Source organism: Patiria miniata, unplaced genomic scaffold (assembly GCF_015706575.1).
Source record: "Patiria miniata isolate m_02_andy unplaced genomic scaffold, ASM1570657v1 HiC_scaffold_1, whole genome shotgun sequence".
Lineage (NCBI taxonomy): Eukaryota > Metazoa > Echinodermata > Asteroidea > Valvatida > Asterinidae > Patiria > Patiria miniata.
In genome coordinates this window covers 8,440,309-8,460,823 of record NW_024037047.1, presented here as the reverse complement: position 1 = coordinate 8,460,823, position 20,515 = coordinate 8,440,309, and the positions used below count along the sequence as shown (strand labels likewise).

Genomic DNA, 20,515 nt, shown 5'->3' with positions numbered 1-20,515 from the left:
AAGCAATAAAGAAAAAAGCAATCGGATTCCCTTTTCTATGGACCACCAAACGCTAGCGATCAATAAAAAGAGCAATTAACGCTAACAACTGACACATGACCTCAATTTCTTTTTTTATTACTTTTCATTATTTAATCTCTGCATGCAGAAATTGGGTCTGAGCTGCTTAGTTCACACCGACAGTTTTGGAGTCGGTACATTTCTGGTACAATTATTGGTGACAATGGAGATTTTGATAGGCTGATTAAAGAAATACAAAATTCAGTTTGCGTCAAGCACTGACAAATTATGCTAATCTTTTTACACGTATAGCGCGGCCATAGCATTTATAATGCAATTCAATGGCCATTAAAGTGTATTAATTTGGTCAGTAGTAATTGAAATGTATTTGGTTGAGTTGTTCATACATTTATCTGATATTTTGGGGCTTATCAGTCATCCATTTTTTGTCAGTACAAATAACTAGGGCGAGTTATTGTTCCCATCTTAATTTTGCCATTTTTCCTTGTAATGACGCATTTGCCGCCCATAGTATTTCTTTATGCAAAATAGGAAACTTTTGCGAAATCTGATTGGTTCCCCGAAAATCAGCGACTGTGTTGACCTTTGGCCGGCTGTTTGGTGACCTTTGCATGCAAATCGCGGGAACGAAACGAACCACTTTTGTGCATGCGATATACCGGGCGTACGTATGGCCTACATGTAAAGCTTGTGTTTTGGATTTCAATCCCAGAAAATTTGATTCGGATAATTCTTCTTAATCTTAAGTCTTCTGTTGAAGTGACTATATTCTCCATTGAGGTTACTATAATAATTATTGTCATTTTTATGCACCGTTACTAAGGGTGCATTTTATCATTTCTGGCGGGCACGTTCTTACCTTCGAAAGCAATTGCAGCAAGAAGTACACCAAAAAAGATCTGTACAAACAAATTCATGTTGACTTAATTGGACAGGTGACAACCAGATCCGCATAAACTGTCTGCCCCGGTGTTTTCAAAATATTGTCAGCGAGTGTTTTAAATGAAATGATCGCACGCTCTCTGTTGTCAGTTGTGATGTGCACGATTGGGCTGTTTTGTAGGTAGTTTTAAGGCATGGAGCGACTATTAACGAAGCAATAAAGAAAAAAGGCAATCGGATTCCCTGTTCTATGGACCACCAAACGCTAGCGATCAATAAAAAGAGCAATTAACGCTAACAACTGACACCTCAATTTCTTTTTTATTACTTTACATTATTGTAAGCCTTTCTCTGCATGCAGAAATTGGGTCTGAGCTGCTTAGTTCACACCGCCAGTTTTGGAGTCGGTACATTTCTGGTACAATTATTGGTGACAATGGAGATTTTGATAGGCTGATTAAAGAAATACAAAATTCAGTTTGCGTCAAGCACTGACAAATTATGCTAATCTTTTTACACGTATAGCGCGGCCATGGCATTCATAATGCAATTCAATGGCCATTAAAGTGTATTAATTTGGTCAGTAGTAATTGAAATGTATTTGGTTGAGTTGTTCATACATTTATCTGATATTTTGGAGCTTAATCAGTCATCCATTTTTTGTCAGTACAAATAACTTGGGCGAGTTATTGTTCCCATCTTAATTTTGCCATTATTCCTTGTAATGACGCATTTGCCGCCCATAGTATTTCTTTATGCAAAATAGGAAACTTTTGCGCAATCTGATTGGTTCCCCGAAAATCAGCGGCTGTGTTGACCTTTGGCCGGCTGTTTGGTGACCTTTGCAAATCGCGGGAACGAAAAGAACCACTTTAGTTTCATGACTTTTGTGCATGCGATAATTATACCGGTCGTATGTGTATTAAAAGGTGGTGTTTGTTTTGAAAGTTTGACTCGGATAATTCTTCTTAAGTCTTCTGTTGACGTGACTATATTCTCCATTGAGCTTACCTTTTTACTCGGTTATTGGCAGGCTAACGTTGTAGGCCTAATTTGCACCAATTTTCTGTCACTTGAGAAGTTCATTTTGGCAAGAACAAGTCCGAAACGAAAGTCGGTGCTTGCTAAATTAATATTGTAGCCGCTGCGCCGTGTTGCATTTCATTTTCAAGGTTGCCGTTAATAGGCCTACTATTTGAGTATTTCGTGGAAGTTTTGAGAGAGTTATGGCCAAGAAGAATCGTTCATCAAGGTAAGCTGATATTTGATAAGGCCTGTGATTTTTGGGTAGGGATGATTGATTGGGAAAAGTCAAAACTGAAAAAGGGTAAGTTTTACTTCACGCAGTGGCTATCGTTACGGCAGCCGTAACGCATTTCCCATTTTCTATCGTTACGGTAGTATAAAAACATGAGAAGAAAATATAAAATCAGAAGGAAAAAAGTGAATTTGAACGTTATGAAATTCGGACTTTATTTCCCTTTTAAAAAAAATCCTCCAAGTCCAAAGCCTCGGGTTAAAAAAGGAAAAAAAATCGAGTGCAAAACTGAGATGCAAACCCGCAACCTCGCAGTGCAAAATCCTGCTCTCTATCGACTGACCTGTTGCACTGCTCGCTAAAACGTGGGGAAAACAAATAATTATATAGGCCTACCTGCGTGCGTATCAAAAAAGTATCATAGAGGGCGCTAAACAACGGCTGCCGTAATGATAGCCACTTCGTTTACTTTATCAACATGATCATGTTTAGGCCTAGGCCTATCTGTTTATGACCCAAACTGCATGAACTGAATGCCCGCGTCATGCATGTGAATGATGACACTTGACCTTGACCAAGTTGACTATCATGACTATGTCTATGTAACAGATCGGACCAACTTTTAATGTCATGCATGTTTACGTCACCCAATGTCATGAATGTAACTTTTTAGCCAATCAATGTCATTTAATAAGCCCGAATGTTTTTCGTAGTGGCTATCCATCATGGTCATGGCCGTAGACCTAATGCGATTTACAACTGCTATCGTTACCATGGTTACTGTATTGCAAAATTACCATTGCAAATTCTATAACTAGGCCTAGGCCTAGGGCCTACCTGTCCAACCAGATACCTTTGTGATCACACCATCTGACCATGATGATGGTGATTTACACTAGCATGACTAGGCCTACACGTTTGGCTACTGTGACGGGATCAGGGTTTCAAAACTGCTACCGTGTTGCGTGACCGAAAGGAGTTGAAAATTGCATTACAACTGCTGTAACGATAGTCACTGCAAAAAGCAAAATGTTAGGCCTAATTTATGAACACAGAACAGCGCCATTTAAAGTTTAACATTTTTTGATCTCCTTAACATGCTTAACCAGCAACCTGGTAACATGATACTTTTGATAGAGACAGAACCCTAGCTAGGCTACTATCGACTGCTTTTAAGCCAAGGCCTACTTTTTAGTTGGAAAACACTGAATTTCAATTAAATTTTCATTTTCCAGGTCCAAAGCTGTTGAGGACCCCCAGGATCTTGCCCCGATGGCCGAACCAGCTGTAGGTGACTTGCCGGACGCAGCCAGTGAGGGCGCTTCAGAACCCAGCATGCCCGAGGCAGCGAGGGAGATACCAGGAACGTCGTCAGATACAGCTCAGGTGGCAGTGGCGCAGTCCGCGACAAGAGAAAAAGCCTGCTGCACTGAAGACGAGCCTTCGGAGGCAGATGACGCGAATTCCGACGATACACTCAAACTCCAAGGTACATGTGCATACTTGTTTGCCTACTCAGTAGGGCCAGTACTATGCCATGAAGCAGGAAGTTTTGCTAGTGCCGCTCTATCTGCATGGGCGTCGCGAGGGGGGGGCAAGGGGGGGCACTTGCCCCCCCCTGGAAAAGCCAAAAAAAAAAAAAAAAGAAGAAGAAAAAGAAAAGAAAAAAAGAAAAGAAAAAGAGGCGCGAAGACAAAGTGGTGTAAATTTAATGAGTTGGGGGGGGGGGGGGCAAATTGTCCCTGCCCCCCTCTAAAACTGATAAATCGAGAATGTGTTGAGAAATACAAACATTTTTTGGCAATTTTTTTTTTTTGCCCCCCTCTAGAAAAAATCCTGGCGACGCCCATGTCTATCTGTGTGTGTTGGTGACCTGTAATTTCTTTGAAACATCTTGGAGGGTGGGGGTGACTACACACCAAGTGGAGCCATTCATGGGAAAACTTACAGATTGTAGTCTGCATGTTAAACTAAGGGAATATTTGCTTTTGCTGTAATTTTCAGAAATGGATGGAATTGGGGGGTTGGAAATATATAGCAAATATAGTTACACTGACTTTTGTTAGGTTTTGGGTTCGAAAATGCTATAAAAACCAAGAAAACCAATCATTTTCCTATAGTCTGGTTCCCTGACTCCATTTAAGAAGAAACAACAGTTTACATACATTGGGGAATCGTAAGGTCAGGGAACCAGTCTAGCTGGCTTGTACCCGTTCATAGGTGTGTAATCGATTGCAAACAAGTGCGATGGTCAACTGGGGCCAGTATTTGAAAAAAAAGCCATTTTTTTCAACGCTGGTCAGCCGATCAGCGTTGGAAATTGATACCACTTTTCTTGAAAATGACAGTATACCAGGTGCCATGATTTTACAGGATGCTCTACACTGTCATTCACTAACAGTCCAGCAAGGTATTTCAAAATGATTTGGTAGTTTTATTTTTTGATGTTTGCAAATGTTGTATTTTCCCTTTAAGCTGATTATTGTTTATGTAGCATTAAATAAGTAATAGATGGGCAATTGCATGTATGCTGAAACTATTTCATGGTGGAATTTTTTTTCTAAATTTCTTTATCTCTGACAAGATAATTTTTTTATTGGGGGGACATTACTTGAAAGTAATGAAGAAAATTCAGGTGAAAATTGGTGGTGGATACTAGAGATATATAGTCAAGTCCATCACAAGTCCCTACGAGTTCATCACAAGTCCTCCAGTCCTAATTCAAAACACAAGCTATTCAAATGAGCTTTGACATTTACTGTTCATAGAATCCACTGTTTCATGTGACTGGACTTGTATATGGACTCGTTGCTTGTGACTGGACTTGTGATGGACTTGGGATGAACTTGTGATTGACTTGTGATGGACTTGTGATGGACATGTGAATGGAGTTGTGGTGGACTTGTGATGGACTTGTGATGGATTTGTGATGGACTTGTGATGGACTTGTGATGGACTTGTGATGGACTTGTGATGGACTTGCGATTGACGTGTGATGGACTTGTGATGGACTTGTGATGACTTGTGATGGATTGTGATGGATTTGTGATGGACTTGTGATGGACTTGTGATGGTTTTGCGATTGACGTGTGATTGACTTGTGATGGACCTGTGATTTGAACTTGTGACGGAATTGTGATGGACTTGTGACACAAGCCACATCTTGTGAGTGGTCACACGGTGTCATCTACTCCCGGTTTCTGCACAAACTTCCTAATCCTACCGACCTTAAATTAAATTTGAATAATTTAATTATATCATGATGGATTTTGTTTTGTTTTGTTCCAGATGAGGCATCCTCCGAAGACCAACCCGAGGAAGACTCCCAAACGTCCATCCCGGAGGGGGCGGAGAAATCTCTGGACCACGACTCCCAAGAGGTGGACGAAGAGGGGGGCTCACCAGAAGCCACGCCCAGAGTGGAGGAGCTCCAGGAACAAGAACGCAAACGCCCCGGGGAAGAGGTTGAGAACAACGACGAGGTCAGCCCGGCCAAGAAGGTCATGTCAGAGGTCAACGCAGAGGCGTCGTCGGGCAAGACTGTCGGATGTGAAGAGTGAATCCCAAAGTCCGCAAAAAATGTATGATGGCTAATATCAGATTTTTTTTTTAAAGTGATCACAAAAGTAAATCACAAGTCAATCCAGTCTCATGTCACTAACAAGCTGGGCAGGTGTCACATGAGATTTGGACTCCTTTGAAATTCCGTCCCTTGTACCCTATATCAGTGACTGCTCATTGCTCTATCGCCAAGCCACGCACAATACAGTCAATGAGTCTGTATTTCATAGGAGTCCAAATTTTAAACTACACCGGGCCCAACTTCAAGGAACTGCTCGAGAGAAAAGATGGCCTAGCACAAATTTATGTGTCCAACAAGATTCAGCTGAGAACCATTTCTGCTTGTATGTTTTTTGTTTTGTTTTGGCTAAGCAACTTTTTTCTGTACCTGGCAAATGTTTGTGCTTGGCAGTGCAGTGACGTTGGCCAGTGTTCACATCATGAGCTTTGCTGCAGGCATCCCACTGTAATAGGTTCACGCTTGGCATGAAAAAAGGCGAACACAAAAGTTGGACATCACAAAGAATTCAAGCAACAATATGAACAACTTTCAGGAGCAGGTTTGTCTCAGAATGGGATTCAGATGGGGGTTTAGCAGGCATGGCATGGACTTTTTTCTTTCCTGTTTTCTCTTCTTTTTGTTGCCCAAGGGAGGGCGGGGGGGGGGGGGGGGGGAGGAGTTAAACCCCCTTACCACCCCCCTCGAGAAATACTTGTGTTGAATTGAAACTTTAAAGGAACAAAAACAACATAATCATTTTCCAGACCATAACTCAACAGATACCTGTTGTGTATAATTGCAATTTTGTCTACTTATTGGTCGGGATGTTTAACACAAACCCACTAAATTTCACAAGGAAATGTCAAATAGTTTAATACAATCAAAACAATAGAGTGTGGTCAGTGTGAAAAATACAATCCGAATTAAGGTCAACTGTAATAGAACAAAAACAACATACATGTTCTCCGAACGATAACTGTTTGGTTGGGATGTTTTTCACAAACCAGTTAAATTCAAAAGAAAAGGTCAAACATTAAGTTTGATACGAACAGTAGAGTGTGGTCAGCGCATAAACCACAATCCTAATTAAAGTCAAATTTACTTGAACCAAAAAACCACACTTGTTTTCCGGATGATAACTTAATCAATCCCTGTTGTATTGAACTGAAATTTTGTCTTTTGATTAGTCGGGATGTTTTGCCCAACCCTTTTAAATTTCATAAGAGAAGGTCGAACAATAAATTTAATACAACCATAACAATAGAGTGTGGTCAGCACAACAAACCTGAATTAAATTATTCCCTGGAATAAGTATGATCCAGCCTTAGGCCAAAAACAAAAATATAGTTCTGCAAAAATATGTAAATTCATATCAAATTTAATAAAGTTTTTAAGTGTATAGTATTGTGAGTTTTTGTGTAATTACCTCACATCTTGAACCTATATTAGTTAAATTTTAAATTTCAACGTTCATTATCTTAAATTTAATGTTGAGAAACCAGATGTTATGAATATCATTCCAAATTCATGTAGAAAACTCAAATCCATATTGTTAAGAAATTATGAATGTTCTGCAACTTCAATTGCAAAATTTCAATGTTAAGTCTCGTTGTAAACCTTTCTGCAAGCATTGCTTCAAAAGCTTCAAAACATTAATACCTCATTGAAACATTCTTGCCACCTTAAAATTTGGCTTTAGTAAGTTTGTTGCTGTTTAAACACTTTTAGCTAAGATCCCCCACCCAAGATTTAGTCAGGCAGATTGGTGCACAATATGATGGAATTGTTCATTTGATGATAAAAGCATGTAATTTGGCACACAGAGTATATAATGGGAGCAATTTTCGGCTATAGGGCCATCGCAGATTTGTCCTGTGAAAAAAATATCAGGATAACATGCATGGCCGCCATTGGGAAAATTTGGAAAATTGCTAGTTATTCTATGATATTTTGTCCACATCTGTCCAGAAATCGAGTTGGAATGTCTTCTAGGGTCCCTTGGGCATCTTTCCTGGAAGTTTGGGGCAATTTCATTTTTTGGCCAAAATTGAAAAAAAATTGCAAGGGGTTAGCCTTACATTTTTCATCAAATTTGGCCAAAGAAATGACTTTTCTCCAAACGAAGCAGAAATGTCAGTTGATGCAAGGAGAGTATCATACAATATTCAGACCAATATTATAGGATAACATGCAATGGCCGCCATTGGGAAAATTTGGAAAATTGCTAGTTATTCTACCTATATTTTGTTCAAAGTACAAATCTGCGACTGCCAAAAATCTTTCTCATGACATGCTCTGACTGTGTGCCAAATTACATGCTTTTATTATCAAAGGCACAATCCCATCACCAATCTGCTGTAGTAATTCTGATATCTTTTCCTGGAAAATAGATTGATTCCATGATTTTTTTAACCCTCCTAATTCAAATGGTTGATACCTCACAAGGGATACTTTACTGCAATTTGATACCACTACAATTTAGAAATTTCAGCAATTGATATTCAGTTGAGGTTTTTCCTGTCATTGATGAAAATACTTCAAATGGAACGCAGTAGATTATAAATTGAAGATTTCCAAAGACGCAAGACTTAAATGTGAGCTGATTTATTTGTGTATACTGCATGATTACAAATTATGCTAATTAATACAAAAGTATGTTTTGTTAAAAGGTTCATGTATAAAATGGTACAAAACTACAAAATATAGCTATAAAAAAGAATGAATGTTAAAACTATAAAAAAAAACTCTCATGATTATTAAGTATAGAATGCATGAATTAATTTTTGTTATACATGTAGAAGATTTTACTCTTTCAAGTTTCATGTTAGGCACTTTGCCGAGTTGATTCAGATTTTTTTTAAGCATTATGTATTAAGTTGTTGAAAAATAAATTCAGATTCTATGCAAAAATTAAACTGCTGTCTTCAATTTGTGATGAAACCAATCGAGATGGAACGTCTTCTAGGGTCCCTTGGGCATCTTTCCTGGAAGTTTGGCGCAATTTCATTTTTGGCCAGCATTGAAAAAATTGCAAGGGGTTAGCCTTACATTTTTTCATCAAATTTGGCCAAAAAAAAGACTTTTCTCCAAACGACGCAGAAATAACTTTTGATGCAAGGAGAGTATCATACAATATTCAGACTGCCATAATTTCACCTGATAAATATATAATATGATATATATAAAGATAAATCACCTGGCCACCGTTCAATTTAATACATTACTTAATTTTTGAGATGGTTTGTCGACCATGACTTTCGTTTCCGTGCAAAAAGTGTGGAAATGGTCTGTTTGGACTAGCTGGGACTGCACTCTAGCCAAATTTTTGTCCGCGTTTACACAAGACATTGTTGAGGGAGAGAACAACAATATTTTGTCTAAATCTTCCGTCTAGTTTGTCTATTTTCCATGATAAATCAGCTAGCCACCGTTCAATATAATGCATTACTTAATTTTGGAGATAGTTTGTCGACAATGTCTATCGTTTCCGTGAAAAAAGTGTGGAAAATGGTCTGTTTGGATTGGGACTGCAATCTCGCCAAGTTTTTCTCCGCGTTTACACAAGACACTGTTGAGGGAGAGAACAACAATATTTTGTCTAAATCTTCTGTCTAGTTTGTCTATTCTTCATGATAAATCACCTGGCCACCGTTCAATTTAATGCATTACTTAATTTTGGAGATAGTTTGTCGACCATGACTATCGTTTCCGAGCAAAAAGTGTGGAAAATGGTCTGTTTGAACTGGGACTGCACTCTCGCCAAGTTTTTCTCCGCGTTTACACAAGACACTGTTGAGGGAGAGAACAACAATATTTTGTCTAAATCTTCTGTCTAGTTTGTCTATTCTTCATGATAAATCACCTGGCCAACATTCAATTTAATGCATTACTTAATTTTTGAGATAGTTTGTCGACCATGACTATCGTTTCCGAGCAAAAAGTGTGGAAAATGGTCTGTTTGAACTGGGACTGCACTCTCGCCAAGTTTTTCTCTGCGTTTACACAAGACACTGTTGAGGGAGAGAACAACAATATTTTGTCTAGATCTTCTGTCTAGTTTGTCTATTCTTCATGATAAATCAGCTGGCCACCGTTCAATTTAATGCATTACTTAATTTTTGAGATAGTTTGTCGACCATGACTATCGTTTCCGAGCAAAAAGTGTGGAAAATGGTCTGTTTGAACTGGGACTGCACTCTCGCCAAGTTTTTCTCCGCGTTTACACAAGACACTGTTGAGGGAGAGAACAACAATATTTTGTCTAAATCTTCTGTCTAGTTTGTCTATGCTTCATGATAAATCACCTGGCCAACATTCAATTTAATGCATTACTTAATTTTTGAGAAAGTTTGTCGACCATGACTATCGTTTCTGAGCAAAAAGTGTGGAAAATGGTCTGTTTGGACTGGGACTGCACTCTCGCCAAGTTTTTCTCCGCGTTTACACAAGACACTGTTGAGGGAAATAACAACAATAATTTGTCTAAATCTTCTGTCTAGTTTGTCTATTCTTCATGATAAATCACCTGGCCACCGTTCAATATAATGCATTACTTAATTTTGGAGAAAGTGTGTCCACCATGACTATCGTTTCCAAGCAAAAAGTGTGGAAAATGGTCTGTTTGAACTGGGACTGCACTCTCGCCAAGTTTTTCTCCGCGTTTACACAAGACACTGTTGAGGGAGAGAACAACAATATTGTGTCTAGATCTTCTGTCTAGTTTGTCTATTCTTAATGATAAATCAGCTGGCCACCGTTCAATTTAATGCATTACTTAATTTTGGAGACAGTTTGTCGACCATGACTATCGTTTCCGAGCAAAAAGTGTGGAAAATGGTCTGTTTGGACTGGGACTGCAATCTCGCCAAGTTTTTCTTTGCGTTTACACAAGACACTGTTGAGGGAGAGAACAACAATAATTTGTCTAAATCTTCTGTCTAGTTTGTCTATTCTTCATGATAAATCACCTGGCCACCGTTCAATATAATGCATTACTTAATTTTGGAGAAAGTGTGTCCACCATGACTATCGTTTCCGAGCAAAAGTGTGGAAAATGGTCTGTTTGGACTGGGACTGCACACTCGCCAAGTTTTCCTCCGCATGTACACAAGACACTGTTAAGGGAGAGAAAAACAATATTTTGTCTAAATCTTCTGTCTAATTTGTCTATTCTTCATGATAAATCACCTGGCCACCGTTTAATTTAATGCATTACTTAATTATTTAGATAGATTGTCGACCATGACTATCGTTTCCGAGCAAAAAGTGTGGAAAATAGTCTGTTTGGACTGGGACTGCACTCTCGCCAAAATTTTTGTCCGCGTTTACACAAGACACTGATGAGGGAGAGAAAAACAATATTTTGTCTAAATCTTCAGTCTAGTTCGTCTATTTTTCATGATAAATCAGCTGGCCACCGTTCAATTCAATGCATTACTTAATTTTTGAGATAGTTTGTCGACCATGACTATCGTTTCCGAGCAAAAAGTGTGGAAAATGGTCTGTTTGGACTGGGACTGCACTCTCGCCAAGTTTTTGTCCGCGTTTTCACAAAACACTGTTGAGGGTGAGAAAAACAATATTTTGTCTAAATCTTCTGTCTAGTTTGTCTATGTTTCATGATAAATCACCTGGCTACCGTTCAATTTAATGCATTACTTAATTTTGGAGATAGTTTGTCGACCATGACTTTCGTTTCCGAGCAAAAAGTGTGGAAAATGGTCTGTTTGGACTAGCTGGGACTGCACTCTAGCCAAATTTTTGTCCGCGTTTACACAAGACATTGTTGAGGGAGAGAACAACAATATTTTGTCTAAATCTTCCGTCTAGTTTGTCTATTTCCATGATAAATCAGCTAGCCACCGTTCAATATAATGCATTACTTAATTTTGGAGATAGTTTGTCGACAATGTCTATCGTTTCCGTGAAAAAAGTGTGGAAAATGGTCTGTTTGGATTGGGACTGCAATCTCGCCAAGTTTTTCTCCGCGTTTACACAAGACACTGTTGAGGGAGAGAACAACAATATTTTGTCTAAATCTTCTGTCTAGTTTGTCTATTCTTCATGATAAATCACCTGGCCACCGTTCAATTTAATGCATTACTTAATTTTGGAGATAGTTTGTCGACCATGACTATCGTTTCCGAGCAAAAAGTGTGGAAAATGGTCTGTTTGGACTGGGACTGCACTCTCGCCAAGTTTTTCTCCGCGTTTACACAAGACACTGTTGAGGGAGAGAACAACAATATTTTGTCTAAATCTTCTGTCTAGTTTGTCTATTCTTCATGATAAATCACCTGGCCAACATTCAATTTAATGCATTACTTAATTTTTGAGATAGTTTGTCGACCATGACTATCGTTTCCGAGCAAAAAGTGTGGAAAATGGTCTGTTTGAACTGGGACTGCACTCTCGCCAAGTTTTTCTCTGCGTTTACACAAGACACTGTTGAGGGAGAGAACAACAATATTTTGTCTAGATCTTCTGTCTAGTTTGTCTATTCTTCATGATAAATCAGCTGGCCACCGTTCAATTTAATGCATTACTTAATTTTGGAGATAGTTTGTCGACCATGACTATCGTTTCCGAGCAAAAAGTGTGGAAAATGGTCTGTTTGAACTGGGACTGCACTCTCGCCAAGTTTTTCTCCGCGTTTACACAAGACACTGTTGAGGGATAGAACAACAATATTTTGTCTAAATCTTCTGTCTAGTTTGTCTATGCTTCATGATAAATCACCTGGCCAACATTCAATTTAATGCATTACTTAATTTTTGAGATAGTTTGTCGACCATGACTATCGTTTCTGAGCAAAAAGTGTGGAAAATGGTCTGTTTGGACTGGGACTGCACTCTCGCCAAGTTTTTCTCCGCGTTTACACAAGACACTGTTGAGGGAGAGAAAAACAATATTTTGTCTAGATCTTCTGTCTAGTTTGTCTATTCTTAATGATAAATCAGCTGGCCACCGTTCAATTTAATGCATTACTTAATTTTGGAGACAGTTTGTCGACCATGACTATCGTTTCCGAGCAAAAGTGTGGAAAATGGTCTGTTTGGACTGGGACTGCACACTCGCCAAGTTTTCCTCCGCATGTACACAAGACACTGTTAAGGGAGAGAAAAACAATATTTTGTCTAAATCTTCTGTCTAATTTGTCTATTCTTCATGATAAATCACCTGGCCACCGTTTAATTTAATGCATTACTTAATTATTTAGATAGATTGTCGACCATGACTATCGTTTCCGAGCAAAAAGTGTGGAAAATAGTCTGTTTGGACTGGGACTGCACTCTCGCCAAAATTTTTGTCCGCGTTTACACAAGACACTGATGAGGGAGAGAAAAACAATATTTTGTCTAAATCTTCAGTCTAGTTCGTCTATTTTTCATGATAAATCAGCTGGCCACCGTTCAATGCAATGCATTACTTAATTTTTGAGATAGTTTGTCTACCATGACTATCGTTTCCAAGCAAAAAGTGTGGAAAATGGTCTGTTTGGACTGGGACTGCAATCTCGCCAAGTTTTTCTTCGCGTTTACACAAGACACTGTTGAGGGAGAGAACAACAATAATTTGTCTAAATCTTCTGTCTAGTTTGTCTATTCTTCATGATAAATCACCTGGCCACCGTTCAATTTAATGCATTACTTAATTTTGGAGAAAGTGTGTCCACCATGACTATCGTTTCCGAGCAAAAAGTGTGGAAAATGGTCTGTTTGAACTGGGACTGCACTCTCGCCAAGTTTTTGTCCGCGTTTTCACAAAACACTGTTGAGGGTGAGAAAAACAATATTTTGTCTAAATCTTCTGTCTAGTTTGTCTATGTTTCATGATAAATCACCTGGCTACCGTTCAATTTAATGCATTACTTAATTTTGGAGATAGTTTGTCGACCATGACTATCGTTTCCGAGCAAAAAGTGTGGAAAATGGTCTGTTTGAACTGGGACTGCACTCTCGCCAAGTTTTTCTCCGCGTTTACACAAGACACTGTTGAGGGAGAGAACAACAATATTTTGTCTAGATCTTCTGTCTAGTTTGTCTATTCTTTATGATAAATCAGCTGGCCACCGTTCAATTTAATGCATTACTTAATTTTGGAGATAGTTTGTCGACCATGACTATCGTTTCCGAGCAAAAAGTGTGGAAAATGTCTGTTTGAACTGGGACTGCACTCTCGCCAAGTTTTTCTCCGCGTTTACACAAGACACTGTTGAGGGAGAGAACAACAATATTGTGTCTAGATATGCTGTCTAGTTTGTCTATTCTTCATGATAAATCACCTGGCCAACATTCAATTTAATGCATTACTTAATTTTGGAGATAGTTTGTCGACCATGACTATCGTTTCCGAGCAAAAAGTGTGGAAAATGGTCTGTTTGGACTGGGACTGCAATCTCGGCAAGTTTTTCTTCGCGTTTACACAAGACACTGTTGAGGGAGAGAACAACAATAATTTGTCTAAATCTTCTGTCTAGTTTGTCTATTCTTCATGATAAATCACCTGGCCACCGTTCAATATAATGCATTACTTAATTTTGGAGAAAGTGTGTCCACCATGACTATCGTTTCCGAGCAAAAGTGTGGAAAATGGTCTGTTTGGACTGAGACTGCACACTCGCCAAGTTTTCCTCTGCATGTACACAAGACACTGTTAAGGGAGAGAAAAACAATATTTTGTCTAAATCTTCTGTCTAATTTGTCTATTCTTCATGATAAATCACCTGGCCACCGTTTAATTTAATGCATTACTTAATTATTTAGATAGATTGTCGACCATGACTATCGTTTTCGAGCAAAAAGTGTGGGAAATGGTCTGTTTGGACTAGGACTGCAGTCTCGCCAAGTTTTTCTCCGCATTTACACAAGACACTGTTAAGGGAGAGAAAAACAATATTTTGTCTAAATCTTATTTTTCACTGATTTTGACCCCAAATTATCGACGCATTGTTCCTTTCTAACGCCACATCTGTCCAGAAATCGAGTTGGAATGTCTGCTTGGGTCCTTTGGGCATCTTTCCTGGAAGTTTGGCGCAATTTCATTTTTTGGCCAAAATTGAAAAATTGCAAGGGGTTAGCCTGATATTTTTCATCAAATTTGGCCCAAAAATGACTTTTCTCCAAACGACGCAGAAATGACTTTTGATGCAAGGAGAGTATCATACAATATTCAGACTGCCATAATTTCAAAGATTTGGGCACAAATAATCGAGTTATTGAGAGAAAAAAATATCATATTTTTCACTGATTTTGACCCCAAATTATCGACGCATTGTTCCTTTCTAACGCCACATCTGTCCAAAAATTCGATTTGCAATGTCTTCTAGGGTCCCTTGGGCATCTTTCCTGGAAGTACGGCGCAATTTCATTTTTTGGCCAAATTTGAAAAAAATGCAAGGGGTTAGCCTTACATTTTTCATCAAATTAGGCCAAAAAATGACTTTTCTCCAAACGACGCAGAAATGACTTTTGATGCAAGGAAAGTATCATACAATATTCAGACTTCCATAATTTCAAAGATTTGGGCACAAATAATCAAGTTATTGAGAGAAAAAAAATTCATATTTTTCACTGATTTTGACCCCAAATTATCGACGCATTGTTCCTTTCTAACGCCACATCTGTCCAGAAATCGAGTTGCAATGTCTTCTAGGGTCCCTTGGGCATCTTTCCTGGAAGTTTGGCGCAATTTCATTTTTTGGCCAAATTTAAAAAAATGCAAGGGGTTAGCCTTACATTTTTTCATCAAATTTGGCCAAAAAATTTCTTTTCTCTAAACGACGCAGAAATGACTTTTGATGCAAGGAGAGTATCATACCACATTCAGACTGCCATATTTTCAAAGATTTGGGCTCAAATAATCGAGTTATTGAAAGAAAAAAAATCGTATTTTTCACTGATTTTGACCCCAAATTATCGACGCATTGTTCCTTTCTAACGCCACATCTGTCCAGAAATCGAGTTGCAATGTCTTCTAGGGTCCCTTGGGCATCTTTCCTGGAAGTTTGGCGCAATTTCATTTTTTGGCCAAATTTGAAAAAAATGCAAGGGGTTAGCCTTACATTTTTCATCAAATTTGGCCAAAAAATGACTTTTCTCCAAACGACGCAGAAATGATTTTGATGCAAGGAGAGTATCATACAATACTCAGACTGCCATAATTTCAAAGATTTGGGCACAAATAATCGAGTTATTGAGAAAAAAAAAATCATATTTTTCACTGCTTTTGACCCCAAATTATCGACGCATTGTTCCTTTCTAACGCCACATCTGTCCAGAAATCAAGTTGGAATGTCTTCTAGGGTCCCTTGGGCATCTTTCCTGGAAGTTTGGCGCAATTTCTTTTTTTGGCCAAATTTGAAAAAAATGCAAGGGGTTAGCCTTACATTTTTCGTCAAATTTGGCCAAAAAATGACTTTTCTCCAAACGACGCAGAAATGACTTTTGATGCAAGGAGAGTATCATACAACATTCAGACTGCCATAATTTCAAAGATTTGGGCACAAATAATCGAGTTATTGAGAAAAAAAAAATCATATTTTTCACTGATTTTGACCCCAAATTATCGACGCATTGTTCCTTTCTAACGCCACATCTGTCCAGAAATCGAGTTGGAATGTCTTCTAGGGTCCCTTGGGCATCTTTCCTGGAAGTTTGGCGCAATTTCATTTTTTGGCCAAATTTGAAAAAAAAAGCAAGGGGTTAGCCTAACATTTTTCATCAAATTTGGCCAAAAAATGACTTTTCTCCAAACGACGCAGAAATGATTTTGATGCAAGGAGAGTATCATACAATACTCAGACTGCCATAATTTCAAAGATTTGGGCACAAATAATCGAGTTATTGAGAAAAAAAAAATCATATTTTTCACTGCTTTTGACCCCAAATTATCGACGCATTGTTCCTTTCTAACGCCACATCTGTCCAGAAATCGAGTTGGAATGTCTTCTAGGGTCCCTTGGGCATCTTTCCTGGAAGTTTGGCGCAATTTCATTTTTTGGCCAAATTTGAAAAAAATGCAAGGGGTTAGCCTTACATTTTTCATCAAATTTGGCCAAAAAATGACTTTTCTCCAAACGACGCAGAAATGACTTTTGATGCAAGGAGAGTATCATACAACATTCAGACTGCCATAATTTCAAAGATTTGGGCACAAATAATCGAGTTATTGAGAGGAAAAAAAATTCATATTTTTCACTGATTTTGACCCCAAATTATCGACGCATTGTTCCTTTCTAACGCCACATCTGTCCAGAAATCGAGTTGCAATGTCTTCTAGGGTCCCTTGGGCATCTTTCCTGGAAGTTTGGCGCATTTTCATTTTTTGGCCAAATATGAAAAAAATGCAAGGGGTTAGCCTTACATTTTTCATCAAATTTGGCCAAAAAATGACTTTTCTCCAAACGACGCAGAAATGACTTTTGATGCAAGGAGAGTATCATACAACATTCAGACTGCCATAATTTCAAAGATTTGGGCACAAATAATCGAGTTATTGAGAGAAAAAAAAATCATATTTTTCACTGATTTTGACCCCAAATTATCGACGCATTGTTCCTTTCTAACGCCACATCTGTCCAGAAATCGAGTTGCAATATCTTCTAGGGTCCCTTGGGCATCTTTCCTGGAAGTTTGGCGCATTTTCATTTTTTGGCCAAATTTGAAAAAAATGCAAGGGGTTAGCCTTACATTTTTCATCAAATTTGGCCAAAAAATTTCTTTTCTCCAAACGACGCAGAAATGACTTTTGATGCAAGGAGAGTATCATACAACATTCAGACTGCCATAATTTCAAAGATTTGGGCACAAATAATCGAGTTATTGAGAGGAAAAAAAATCATATTTTTCACTGATTTTGACCCCAAATTATCGACGCATTGTTCCTTTCTAACGCCACATCTGTCCAGAAATCGAGTTGCAATGTCTTCTAGGGTCCCTTGGGCATCTTTCCTGGAAGTTTGGCGCGTTTTCATTTTTTGGCCAAATTTGAAAAAAATGCAAGGGGTTAGCCTTACATTTTTCATCAAATTTGGCCAAAAAAATTCTTTTCTCCAAACGACGCAGAAATGACTTTTGATGCAAGGAGAGTATCATACAACATTCAGACTGCCATAATTTCAAAGATTTGGGCACAAATAATCGAGTTATTGAGAGGAAAAAAAATCATATTTTTCACTGATTTTGACCCCAAATTATCGACGCATTGTTCCTTTCTAACGCCACATCTGTCCAGAAATCGAGTTGCAATGTCTTCTAGGGTCCCTTGGGCATCTTTCCTGGAAGTTTGGCGCAATTTCATTTTTTGGCCAAATATGAAAAAAATGCAAGGGGTTAGCCTTACATTTTTCATCAAATTTGGCCAAAAAATGACTTTTCTCCAAACGACGCAGAAATGACTTTTGATGCAAGGAGAGTATCATACAACATTCAGACTGCCATAATTTCAAAGATTTGGGCACAAATAATCGAGTTATTGAGAGAGAAAAAAATCATATTTTTCACTGATTTTGACCCAAAGTTTCGACGCATTGTTCCTTTCTAACGCCACATCTGTCCAGAAATCGAGTTGGAATGTCTTCTAGGGTCCCTTGGCCATCTTTCCTGGTAGTTTGGCGCAATTTTTTTTTTGGCCGAAATTGAAAAAAAAATTGCAAGGGGTTATTAGCATTACATTTTTCATCAAATTTGGCTCAAAAAATGACTTTTCTCCAAACGACGCAGAAAGGACTTTTGATGCAAGGAGAGTAATAAAATATTGAGACTGCTATAATTTCAAGAATTTGGGCACAAATAATCAATTTATTGAGAGAAAAAAAATCATATTTTTCACTGATTTTGACCCTAAATTATCGACGCATTGTTCCTTTCTAACGCCACATCTGTCCAGAAATCGAGTTGGAATGTCTTTTAGTGTCCCTTGGGCATCTTTCCTCTAAGTTTGGTGCAATTTCATTTTTTGGCCAAAATGGAACGCTGTAGATTATAAATTGAAGAATTCCACAAAGACACAAGACTTATATATGAGCTGGTTTATCAGTGTATACTGCATGAGTATTACAAATTATGCTAATTAATACAAAACTATGCTTTGTTAAAAGGTTCATGTATAAAAAATTATACAAAACTACAAAATATAGTTATAAAAAGTATGAATGTTAAAACTATAAAAAAAACTCTCATGATTATAAAGTATGGAATGGGTATATGGAATGGGTAAATTTAATTTTTGTTAATTTAATTTTCAATTTTCTACTCTTTCAAGTTTCATGTTAGGCACTTTGCCGAGTTGATTCAGATTTTTCTAATGCATTATGTATTAAGTTGTTGAAAACAAATTCAGATTCTATGCAAAAATTTAAACTGCTGTCTTCTTTTTGTGATGAAACATAAAAATAAATTGGCGTGTCAACTCAAAATGAGAAAAGATTCAAATTGAGCGAAAGCTTGCACAATTTTAGGACGATAACATGGCGATGCTCAGCACAATACTTTCAGCTACAACAATAATTCTCAAAGACTATAAGCAGTAAGCTTAAAACATACATGCTAACTTCAGAAGCAAAATTTGCATTAACAAGGTGCAATAGAAATCTCTGTTTATGTTTATCCCACTTGTAAAATAATATTTAGTTAGCAAAATCCTGCTACAGTAAGCACAACTTTTCAGCTTTAAAAGAGCTTTAAAAAAGATGGACATTTCAGAATCTTTGAGTATAAAAAATCCGAGCTGTTGATGAATTGTGCATTTCACTATTGATAATAAGCTATACTACGTACTGCACAGCAGTACACTTGTCTAGGGACTATCAATGCACAATTCATTAACAGAACTTTCCAAGAGTCTAACTTCATGTGCAAAGCACATAATTTTGCCAAACGCTTAAAACATTTGTTGGGTTGAAAAAAAAACAGCCAGGTTTTCGGCCATGAGGTCATATGATGGCCACTTCTTTTAGTTGCGAGCAAGTTCAAGTGCCAACTGTAGTTAACCATAGTTAACCATGGTCCAATATTTTGGGGGCTTGAAATGCAAAGCGATTCTTTGGATGTGTTCGGAAATGTATAATTAATTCTACAAAAGCAGCCATTGTGCAATTTGGATATAAGCTCAAAAGATGTTCTGAAGTTCAAAAACACTTCAAAATGTACGTAAACAATGCAAAACATTAGAATTTCACCTTTTTTCCGAATCTATGTGAAGTCATAGTATCATGAAAAAGCAGACATGCATACATGATAGCAACAATCCTACATTGTCCAATTTACTTGCAGAAACTAACAAATAAAAATTCTTTGGTCCGCTTTCTCAGCCGATAATAAAGTAAAACTTAACAAAAACAGAATTTTAGCTATATCAGTAACATAAAAACAGATGAAAATGTCAGTTGAGTTACATTTATTTGTCGCATAAACTGGCTCGTAATCTAAGTAAACAGGCAGAAACACACTTAAAAGTTAGCAGCTACATTTTGTGTTGTTATACTGGACAAAACAAAAAGGATTGGTGAATATGGGCTCCGTGCATTAAAAAAAAGTGCGCATTTTTGCCATTTGAGAACGCCGTGGACGGGACACACAGCGTGTGCGTACTGTACTGTACTTGTTCGCGCGCTAAGTACGCACGACTTCCTGAATGTGCCTGAGCTATTAGCCACAGCGTCTTCGCGTGAGCGTCAGGTGTCGTCGGCACGCGAATAAGTTTGAATTTAACTTGCGATGGTCTCGCAGACTAATCCCCGCCCCCAATAACTTTGGATCATTGGAAATACGCAGAGGATGGATCGGGAACCA

At 38.0% G+C, this 20,515-nt stretch overlaps 1 protein-coding gene across 1 annotated transcript; it reads left to right on the top strand.

Moving 5' to 3' along the window:
• Positions 1–1,851: 1,851 nt before the first annotated feature.
• On the top strand, positions 1,852–5,998 carry LOC119721911 (neurofilament light polypeptide-like). Its single transcript, XM_038191857.1, has 3 exons — positions 1,852–2,155; positions 3,397–3,650; positions 5,450–5,998. Exons 1-3 carry the CDS (start codon positions 2,130–2,132, stop codon positions 5,719–5,721), a joined length of 552 nt encoding a protein of 183 aa, XP_038047785.1. The 5' UTR covers positions 1,852–2,129; the 3' UTR covers positions 5,722–5,998.
• Positions 5,999–20,515: the final 14,517 nt, after the last annotated feature.